The 11723-nt window shown below is 41.3% G+C and overlaps 1 protein-coding gene across 1 annotated transcript; it reads right to left on the bottom strand.

Moving 5' to 3' along the window:
* Positions 1 to 6865: 6865 nt before the first annotated feature.
* RCC_09853 (uncharacterized protein) lies at positions 6866 to 7420 on the bottom strand (the record flags this gene model as incomplete). The annotated part of the gene is made up of 1 exon (XM_023775092.1): positions 6866 to 7420. The coding sequence occupies one exon, from the start codon at positions 7418 to 7420 to the stop codon at positions 6866 to 6868; it is 555 nt and encodes a 184-aa protein (XP_023630860.1).
* Positions 7421 to 11723: the final 4303 nt, after the last annotated feature.

The following is an 11723-nucleotide window of genomic DNA, read 5'->3' as shown; positions in this document are numbered from 1 at the left end:
ATTAGCTAGGCTATAATTGCATTCTTAGTTAATTTAAACTTAGGAGGGAGTGCTAAAAGAAGGATCCTAATTTTCCTTTTAGGTTCTTTTATATGTAACTCCCTTTTATTAACCTCTGCAATCCTCTTTACTATTAAACTAATCTGTACCTAGGCTAATCTTACTATGTCTTCCTCTCCTATTCTGAAGTTTATAAGTTATTATACTATTAATATAGTATATGCTATAAGTACCTTACTATACTTCTTCTAGAGGAAGAGCTACATTTTAGCAGCTATCTTTATATCTATTAATAATTAAATCTTATCTGCTTTATCTAAGCTAACTCTTAATCTTAGCTTATACCTGCACTTAGCATTCTCCTTTTAAAAGTTTAGCTAGCTAGCTATTCTTGCAACCCTAGCATCTAGATTAAGGAGTAATAAATTATCTGGGTTAATTAATCCCTTAATGTTGTAGAAGATGCCTTTTCCTTCTAGGTTGTCCCTCTATAGTTTAAACTATCTTTTCTAGTTCTCTCTTATTAGGATTGGAATCCTAATATAGGTCTAACTGTCCTTCTCTTTCTCTATTTTAGTATATAAATAGCTTAGTCCTGCTAAGGCTTTAGTAGTAAAGTGAAGGGTGTGTGTATGTTTTAAGGCTTTAGATTTAGAGTCCTCTACTCCTTATAGCTATTAGACAATCMCTTAGTCCTAATAGTTAAATGTTCTAAACCCTTAGGAACTAATCTGTCTTCTATGTTTTCTTCTTGTCTAACCTGCTATTAAAACTCCTAGCAGTGCAAGATAGGGTACTAGAAACTAGTATCCTTTCTATATTAGCTTTATAAGGTAGGAGAAACCTTTACTACTTTAAGGTTAAGGTCTTTATCCTTCGGCAAACCCGGGCTTATAACCTGTTGTTTATTAGTCGGAGGTTCGCGGAATTTTAGAGGTGGAGTATAAGAGTAACTTAATCTTTAACTAGCTTACTGTCTCCGATAGGCAGTACTTAAAAGTAGGAACTAATGTGTTAATTAAGTTGATTATCTAGAGATGTGTCTCCATCTCTTAAGAAGAGATTTTACCCTACATAGAGTTATATAACCTTGTGGCCACTTAGCTCTCTATTATGTTAGATGTACAGCTATTCTATAACTGCACTTTCTAACAACTATAACTATTAATTACGTGTCGCATCGTTTGAACTACGATCTAATAATAGTATCGTAGTACCTCGCCCGTAGCGTAGCCGGCGCCCGCGTTTATTATGTTTATACTCCTACCTATGCTATAGTATTTACCCTTAGCGAGCTAATATAAGAATAGGAGAATAGCGAGTAGACGTAGGGTGTTGCGTACCTCCTCTCCGATAATAGCATAGTAGACCGCCCTATTTCGAACGCCGAACATATATTAAAGCGATAGGTGAGTTAACTTTTAACGATAGGATTTTAGTATTCCTAATACTATATAGGAAAATCCGAGCGAGCCTCGTCGCCCCGTACTACTACTTACGGAGGATAGCACTCCTATCTCCCTACGTACTATTATCGACATTACTACGCCTATTAACAGCCGCTTAAGCCTTATCGAGGCATCTATAGAGGACGCTAAAACTTCCGAGAGCGGAAGAGGTAAGGGACCTCTAGCGAAGAAGGTTAAGACCGAGGCGGCGTCTAGCGATAGCGGTAGGTATAGAGTGCTAGGAAGCTCGAACGGATACGATTCTAAGCTAACCGACTCCGAGTCGTCTTCTAGTAGCCCGTCGTCCTCTAGTAACTAGTCCGACGAATATTCTAATTCGTACGCTAATTCGTACGCTATCGCGAGGAAGAGGGGTATAGTAATCTATATAGAGGTCTACGTCGAGCTAAGTGCTAATGCCTTTAGCATTATAGGTATGCCTCCTTATACAACTCTTATATCTTTTATAGCTGCTAATATTATATATAGACGTCGTTCCGACTAACGTAGGCTACTTCTTCGTCGAAGAAGACGCTAGGGTATTCGTTAGACATTTCGACTACGTAAAACTTCCGGCCCGCGCTATAAAGGTCCCCTACCCGCTATACGAGATTAACAACTTTAAGTTATTAATCGCTGTCGACGAGGCTAGCAGCAGCAAGCGCTAGGTTTTACGCTTCTTAAGGGCGTATACAACCGAGACGAATATAGCGGTTACCGAGTCCACCCGTAGGCGCGAGGTTTTCTCCGAGTTTAAGCTCTTTAACTAGTAGAGGTTCGACTAGCATAGGGACGATACGGCGTAGTAAGCGGCTTAGTGCTAGTACACTAGTTTCGGAGCAAGATTATAAATCTAGGAACCGTGGATTCGGAGCCGTTATAAATTATTAGAAGGACGTAGATAAGTTCATAATTAAATTGCATACTACGGGCTAACGTTACGAACCTAACTTACGTAATAAAGCGCCAAGCTATTACTAACGACGTTACCTCTYTTAACTCCCGTCCTATAGGTTATATAGACATGCGAATATAAATGTATAACGGCTCTCTAATACCCTAGGTATCGTGCTATTTCCGATCGTACTTTAGTGCGCAAAATCACGGAAGGCAGCTAGGCACTACGATCTATAAGGGTTCGTCTACTCGTATAATAACGGTATGTAAATAGTGAAATTATAGTGGACATTTAAGTATAAGAAGCCTAGCGAGTAGACCGTCTCTATGCCGATATAGACCGCTAATTAGTTAGCTCTTAAGAAGTTACTTATAATGTCGGATTAAGGGAACCGGAGGTAAGAGTATAGATCTGAAATAGTGCTTTTCCTCTAGATAAAGTGCGTCCGTTAGATAGTTTCCTCCGATCGAGCTTAGTACTATAGACGGTATAAAACTCTTCTCCTAGAGTACGCCGGCTTACTAGAACGATTGCCTTCGAGCTCCTCTCGCCGAACGTAAAGGGCTTATATCCATATTATAGGTTTATAGTACGATAGAGATCGACTTTAGTTCTATCTACTCGCCTCGTTCTCGTACGGAGTAGCAGAAGCATTGTATATTAGATAATATCTATAACTGCTCTTATAGAATAAGGTATAGTGTACCTCTAAAAGGCAGTATAGGGGTACGGCTAAGATATGCCCTCTATTAAATATTAAGTAGGGGCACTTAAGATTCGAGTAGGGGTACATATAGCTAGTATAACTTTAGGCTGATTTTTATAGATACTAATAAGCAACGAGACTAATATATACCCTCTATTAAATATTAAGCAGGGGCGCTTAAGGTTTAAGATAGGACAGACATATACATCTGCTATAACTTTTGTAGACTGCATTAGTAAGGAAAGGGATTAGATACGATAAGCTTCTAAAGATCCTAGGAAACAGACAACATCTCGCACTCTAAAGAGCGCGAAAGTATAACTTAGGCAGAAAGCTAGAGGAAAGTCTTACCTTATAATCGTTAGGATTATATGGAATTTAGGAACGCTCGAGGGACTAATTACATACTATTGTTATTGCTTAGTAGAAACGTTGCAAAATATTACTGCTAGCTTTCTCTATATACTAATAGCTTAGACGCAAGCCCTACTCCTAGATGTCGTAGTAAGGGAAACTTATAGGCTAGTAACCTTACTATAAGAAATTCACGTACTATATAATCTAGGCTCGGCTCTAAGGGACGTAAGGGACTTAGAGCCGCCTACTATAACTGCTTATATTAAAACCGAGGTAATAGCATAAGACTAGAGAGGAGAACAATCTATATATGCGTATCGCGAGCGATTTAATTAGCTAAGGGAGCTCGGAGATTTAATTAGCTAAGAGAGCTCGAGAGATCTCGAGCTCTTTCGAGTAATTTATTTGCCTCCTTACTTCTTCTTTATATACTCCTTCTCTATACTTATTTATCTACCTTCTTAAGAACTTATACTATAATACCGTGTAGATATAATAGTAAGTTCACCTATCTTACGGCGGCGGTAATATGTTCTCCTACTAATAAGAGATAGTAGCTACTACTACTACTACTAGAGCCCTCCTTATAGATAGGTTTCCTAGCCTCTATTATCTCTCTAGAACTCGAATACGAATTCGAACGCGAAATAGCGGCTACTAAGAGCAGTTATTCCTTCGCTCTAGTTAAGAAAATCTCTAACGACTCCGCGACTACCGCTAATAACTCTAACGCCGCTATCGACCGCGCCTATATATACTACGCTATAGCTTACGCTTCGGATATATGCCTAGGTAGATATAACGACTTAAAAGAGCAGGAGGCGAAGAACAAGAAGAACGAGTAGCGTAAGGTCGATAAGGAAGCTGCTCGTCTAGCCGGCCCCTCCGTCGGAGTTCTTAGCCCGGCTTAAATTAAGTAGTTCCTTAACCTCGAGATAGATTAGATAGACGTCGCTAGCGTTTATCTTATAACCGAGCTAGACACCTTCGGCTTTAATAGTAATGTCGCCTAACCTTATAGCTATAGAATGTCGCTAACGAGATATAGATAAGGAGGATGTCCCTATCTAAGTTAGCTTGTTCTTCCGCCGTAACGGCGAGCTCGTCGCCCTATTSCGCGTCGACACCGGAAACTATAAGCAGTTTCCCCCGTACTAGACTATACCTATCGTAGAGAACAACTTCGGTAGCGTTATTAGCAGTACTAATGCGACTAGCTCCTCGCGTTAGTCGATTCGGTACTTCTAGCCGTTTAACTTCGGGGTTAGGATTACTACGGCGTAGCGCCGGCACTTAATCGTAAAGGACTATAAGGAGGAGTTTAGCACCCCTCCTACTAAGCCTACCCCTAGTAGCGTTATTTAGATAGCATAACTGCACATAGTTTTACGTCTACATAATATAGTAGTAGCTAGGTAATTGCGATTAGAATACTATAGCAAAGTTAGGAGGTCTATCGGTTAAGTTAGATAAGTATAGTATTAAGAATCTAGTTAAAGTAGAGCTACGGTATAGGCTAAGAGCTTATAAGAATCCGAGGTTAATACACACTACCCCTCTACTCTCCTTCTTAGCCTCTTAATTATAACAAGTTTCTCCTTATATAACGTATTAAAAAATACTACAGGCACCCTTAATAGAATGCGAGCACCCTTAATTAAATGTGAGCACCCTTAATCAAATATTAGAGGTAGAGAGGTGGAGACGCCAAGTAGTGGCGGGAGCTACGGAAATGAAAGCGGCGTTTCTAGCTTTCTGCCTAATGTATACTTTCGCGCTCGGTCTAAGCATTACAAATCTGCAAATTGCCATTTCTATATCGCGCTCCGCTACTCCGATTCCGTCGATTAGCCTACTCACTTATATACGATAACTCGTCCTATTTGCTGTACTAGTATATATATAACGGCGTTGCCTTCGGCGACGTCCTCGTAGTTGTAATCTATTACGGGGATTAGTAGGATACTTAGTGGGATCCGCAGCTTTACTATACTTACGCTTCAAGCTATATAAATGCACAAAATTGATCTCTCCGCCCTAATTACCGTAAATTTGGGATTTTGTTACCCTACCCCTAATATGTACGGGTACGTCTCGTAGGTGCTACTAGAGGGCACCCTCCGTATCGAAGGCGCGGTTGTAATCGTCGTAATTATAGGTAACGGCGTGCGTAGGCGCGTCTCGTAGGTGCTGCTAAAAGGCACTCTTAGTACCGAACGAGCGGTCGCACTTATTATAGAAAGTCGCTATAACTATATACGTAGTTTATTAAAGATGGTCTTAAGACGTCCGCCGAGATAGTCTTCTTTAGTACGTATAGGGCGCTTAGTTAAGTCGTAGTAGAAGTGTTAACCTATAGCTTATAGACACATATATGTTAAGGAAGGTTATAAGTTACTCGTAGAGCTACCTAGATAGCATCCTATTAGGACCTACCGTTTGTTCGTAATAGGGCAACTCACTTCGTAGCATTGCTTAGACATGTACTAATAGCGTAACAAGTGGGATGTAAGTATAGATGCGAAGTACATAAATGTAACATAGCCGGGCAACCTATACATACCCCTACTCTATACGTAAGTTCTAATTAGTCTAGGTAGCGGCTAGGAACAGAGGCTGCATTTAAGCCTATAAGGYTTCGTATAGGTCGATATTATATAGCAGACTATGTATAGATAGAAAAGCTGCTCGTTTCCACCTTAGAGCTAGATTATAGTCTCCGACGCCTCTTACTTAACCTATTCTACGTAGGAACCCTCGTCTAGCCGTACCGCGCTCGAAGTATTACACTCTATACAGTACTAAAAGTATACCCGCGTATTATAGCCTTCATCCGGAAATAGCCTAATAGTAATGCCTACATGCCTACTAAGCTAGCCCCGTGGCTTAAATAAATGGTTTCTACATGGGAATTAGCCGGTGATGTTGGATCGTAGGTCTTAATAGCGGTATCGTCTTCATCCTTCTCGTAGAATTAGAATGAAAGTTGGTTCGCATGGAATTGCTCTATAACCCGMCCGTGTAGCGATGTATACATGCACTACTCTACCCGCCACTACGTTACCAGCCAATCGCTTCTCTCTTGACTATATTTATATGTAGCTGAGCCTCGCGCGACCGCTCCACATGTGAGTAGCTCAATCCGTCGGATCTTGAACCACTTGCATGCATAGATTGACATGGGCGGCCGCATACTCTTGCATTCGCGACCTAGATAAACACGTCACTCGCTTGGCCCTACTCAATATCTTGTTTCCCTAACGCTCCTTGTTCCTCGAYGAAGCTCGWCACACACAGTTCGCTCTACTGGAGAAATTTTGCACCCCATTCGAGATACTACTGCTCAATATGAATGATAAAAATGACACACTTGCGCTTGACTTTGATAGTAACTCCGCAAGGAAATACCTAGCCRATTGCCTTAGCATGGATCTAGAGCGTTTCATGGTGCTGTAGCTAGACATTGCTCTGCGCATTCTTTATCACTCGAATACGTTGAGGTTGACAGCAGTGCATTAGAGATTCTTTGAGTTGCTGCTGAGAAGACCCGCACGTGTGGACACGGATTGAGACATCTAGGGCAGGCAAGCCTCGAGTTTCTTCGACAATTCTCTTGAACGTGAGGAACTCTGTGTCGGTAGGACTCGGCGAGTCTTCCAGTCGGTCTGGTTCGAGCGCATTGCCGAAAAGACGACGACATAGCTTTTTGTAGTCCTCTCCAGGCCGAGTGAGCTCTCTAAAATCCGTGAAAATAATTTTGCGAAGTTTTGAAAGCCTGTGCAGGGCAAGTCGAAGCAGTGCATAGTGCACTCCATCTTTGTGAACCCGGGTTTGGCGCTTCCACCTCCGGAAGTATTTATCATAACCCGCGTGCATGCCAGTAGCGTACATCGTGTCTGTATCGTAATGTTCCATTTCGCGCAAGCTGAGGTTTCCCGCGAGCGAGGCACAAGCCACGCCTACCATGCGACAAAAGCTTGTGTCGGCACGATTTTCCTCTGCTGTCTCCATGTCCTGGAATTCTCTCCCTGATTCCTCGCAGTACTGAATATAATTTTCGAAATCTGACGCCGTGGATTCGTCATAGGAGCTGGCGTCCCAAACAAGCTCCGTCACATATTTGTTCAATTCTGGGTGWTGAATGACACTCCAAAGCCGGCGTAGTGAATCTGGACGCTTGGCGATGACAATCTTAGGAACCAGCAGATGCAAGCTGTGGCGGTTGAAGTCCGTCGAGACAAGGCGTATATTGCCGATGTCTTCGCGGCTCGGGAGACGTGCGAATATATTCACTAGGAGCTTAGGTGGTAACGTCTACATGAAGCACATTTCGTAAGAGGCTCGAGAGAGATAAAAGTGTGCGCGAGGGAGAGTATAGAGGCCGGTTTTGTACTAAAGAGGTCTCTAGGAACCTCAACTACTATTTATCCTTAACAGAGACATTAAGATGTTAGTAGCGAAGCACACTAACGGGTAATAAGGCGTATACCGATTGGACCACCTAGCTGTAATCGGCGAAAGGGCCCAGCGTCTTCTATATGTGTTCGCTTAGGTCGGCGGCTAATTACAGAATTTGTGAGGAATGACGCCTCTACTAGTCGACGGCTCTAGTGTCTAATTAATCGACAGCTTTTTAGGATTAACTAATTATTACTGTCTTTATAACGACGTGGGTCCCCGTTATCTACTAGAGCGTCTACGGCTACGCGCGGTTCATCTTTTAGTTACTAACGATAGTAGGAGAATTACARTTAGAATTTTCGAAGGCCGATAGTAAGCAGTTCGTTAGATAGTTGTTTTACCGCCCTCCTAACCTCCCCCTTCGTATAATAAGACATTGCTCTCCTAGCTATAGGAGAAGCTATTTGTTTAAAAGCTGCGCCTTTGTTATGCCTAGAAGAAACGTGTCGAGCTATCTAGTCGTCTTATCGTCTTTGCTAGTATTACCTCTAAAGCTACCGACAATCTATCTACCGTAGGCCGCTTAAAGCAGAATGTTATCTAATGCTACTCTCGTTAATCTAGGTCTTGCAAAATAATCCTTGTTATACGCCGTAGACTATTAGAGTTTACCTAAGTTCTATCTCTAGGCATAAGCTTTACTATCTATGTCGATTACTTCGTAAAAAGGGCCTATATACGAGCTAATGTAAGATTCTCGACCTACCCGCTATAACTGCCTACGTTAGAACTCCGTCTAGCGCATACGGTTGAACGGGCTACGCTTAGTAGTACTAGATAATCTCCCTCTATCGTCGTTACGTTTCCTCCTACCGCTATCGGTCTTGTTCTATAGCGCTTCGCTATTACACTATGTAGTTAATGTACTCTCTACGTATATAGGCTTAAAGCGTCTTCTGAATTTTATAATTCCGCCGTATATCTGCTAGGAAGCTCGTTCGTTTAGCAGACTCTCGTTCCTACTCTAGTTTCATTTTTGTACGTAGCTTATTACCCTACTAAATAACCTCTCGTATCTCCGCTAACAGGCCCCTTATTTCTTGTGTAGATGCTTCTTGTACTTTGCGCTGTACCTTAGAAGCTCGTCCAAGCTTTTGTAAAACCCCTTACAAGTTATAATMGTAGTAGCACTACACGTCGCGGTTCGATCTTAAGGGTCGATCCTAGTCTTCGCAATTTGTATAGTAGCATCGACACGGGCTGTGTTTAGTCGAAGTCGGACAGTAATAGGGTTGCTTCTAAGGACTATATGTATAAGCCGTACCGGACAGGCGATTTTCCTCGCTGTCTTCTAATCGTACTGTTCTAGGGTGGCTGTTTCTGCTTACGTACTTGCTTTTCTTTATTCGGCGCGGAAGATAATCGAACTCGTTATAGATTTTTGTGTACACGCTAGGGCCTGAGTTGTTTCGATAGCGGTCCGTGTTTTCGTTCGTATTAAAGATTATAACTTTAGGTAGAAGCAAAACCTAGACCTGTCTACCTATTACCTGTTAAGAAGCCTATAGGCACAACGCCTAATTATTAGTAACAACTTTCTACGGAAAGGCCAACTCGTTAGAACATAACTAGGGACAGGCTTAAATATAATTAGTCTCGATATATAATTCCCCTGGATAATTAGATACGACTGTTTGCTCATCTATAATGTGTTCCTCTAGACTATATAAGTCTTAAGGGGTAACCGGTTTTACGTACGCAATCGAGGTTTTAACGAACGGTTAAATAAGAAACCAGGATAATATATGTTATTGCGCCTCGGTCTAGCGGCGTTAGGATTCGCCAGGGCATTATTGTACGCACGCCTAGTTCAGAACCTAGGAGGTAAATTCTGGCTTTTAGTTTCGTTAATATAGCGAGGTTATAGAGCTGCTGTCTTAGGTAGAATAGTACTATAAACTAGTAAGGAATTACTAGAGAAGTCCTTAATCCAGGGAGGTGATATTAGAGCAAACTTTACTCAAATGACATTAATAGCCTAATTAGTATTTTTTGAGCGACCTACAGCCCAGCTAGCTTAGGCACGATGCTAAGAACTCTATAGACTCAAATCTAGACTACGTGTTTCATAAATTGTGTGTTAGCTACAAAGCTATGCAATAGTAGTATACAAGCGCAAGTAGCAAGCACTTAACGTGGCTCGATTTAATAATCTACGTAGAACGCTAGCACTAACACCCTTACTACTCGGATCCTTTCCCGCGGGGAAGCTAGAGAGCCCTACTACTAATATTAGTACTATACCGCCCTCTAGCACCCCTAAATCAAGACTAATTCAGTCTATTTTAGTCCTATATCGTTTATACTATATCGGTAAGTAGTCCGTATAAAAGGTGTTGTTTTAGCTGTTGTTTTAACGCATTATAGGAACCTCTAAGGGCAACTAGCAAACGGCTAGATAACGCCCTTTACTACTAACTACGYATTGCCTTCGATACTACCGATAGTAGTAACCGCGYAATTAGTAAGGCCTATAGTGTTTCTTATCTAACAATTAGTAAGATACGCCTCTCTTACGAGCTGTTTAGTACGCCCTATCTACCTAGAGGTGTCCGTATTAGCCGTCCGCCGTTCCTTACGCTAGATTAAGAGGACTCTTTCCTATAGTATATGTATTCGTAGCCGGACGCCTACGCGGATAAGATAGCTTAGTAGATATTCGACAACACTAGCGTAGTGTTTAGCGACCGTAGCGTATACGCGCTATTAGTAAGGCGTAGATAGACTCGTAAGGTTGCTAGAAGCATCGCTAGAGAGCGTAATAAGGCATTACGGTCGTATTAGCGCGCGAAAAGCGCCGGTTAGAGGCGTAAGGACCTAGTGTTTATCGACGAGTTAGCTTGTAACGAGCGGAATAGCTATAGGTAGGTTATTGTCGCTATAAGGATAAAGCTGTAGTAGTTACGAAAGTTAGTGTTTTAGCTTAACTAATAACACACTTAGGAAGTACTCTTAGTTACTAATTAGCTATCCTATAGATACACAATCGCTAACTAAACGCTCTAAACGGTAGTTACTAGTACCTACATTTACGATAAACGGCTACCTCGATAGGCCGTTATTAAAGTAGGGAGCTATTACCTCTAAAGACATCCTTAACTAGCTAATTTATGTTGTTTTGCCTTAACTACTAACTAGTATAATCCTTATTATAGACAACGCTTTAATCTACCGTAATAAAACGATTAAACAGGCTATTCGATAGGCTAGTTGCTTCCTAGAGCTATTACTACCGTACTCTCTAGACTATAACCCTATCGAATAGTCCTTTAACGTCCTTAAGTTATAGATAAAACGACACCGAGATAAAGCAGCTACGTACGCTAATTTCGAGGACTTTCTTATCTACGCTATATAGGAACAAGAGTTCGAAATAACGGTAGTTAAGCACTTCGAGAAGAGTAGTTACCTATAGCTCTATATTAGAAGTTGTATAATCTTTATCTATTGCCTTTACCGTTAGCTAGTCGCATTATATATACGTAGGAAGCTCTAAATCCTTAAGTGTAGCAAGCCTCTCTTTAAGTCTATCTAATCGCATTAATATTAACGATATTACCCTAATTGTCCTCTCTAAAGTCTCTTAAATTGCCGTAAGTTACTTATCTCTAAAGATAACCGCGAGTTCCTCGTAGGTTAGTAGTGTAGGGAATAGTAAGGACGTAGTAACTAGCGGTAAGGACGGTAGAGCGCATAGTAATAATATATCGAACTTGTTAGAAAGTGTAGTTATAGAATAGCTGTACATCTGATATAACAGAGAGCTAAGTGGCCACAAGGTCACATAACTCTATATAGGGTAAAATCTCTTCTTAGGAGATAGAGACACATCTCTAGATAATTAACTTAATTA

Source organism: Ramularia collo-cygni, assembly GCF_900074925.1.
Source record: "Ramularia collo-cygni strain URUG2 genome assembly, contig: RCC_scaffold19, whole genome shotgun sequence".
NCBI classification, from domain to species: Eukaryota; Fungi; Ascomycota; class Dothideomycetes; order Mycosphaerellales; family Mycosphaerellaceae; genus Ramularia; species Ramularia collo-cygni.
Note: the sequence above shows the minus strand (reverse complement) of the source record. Positions and strands in the feature narration are given on the sequence as shown.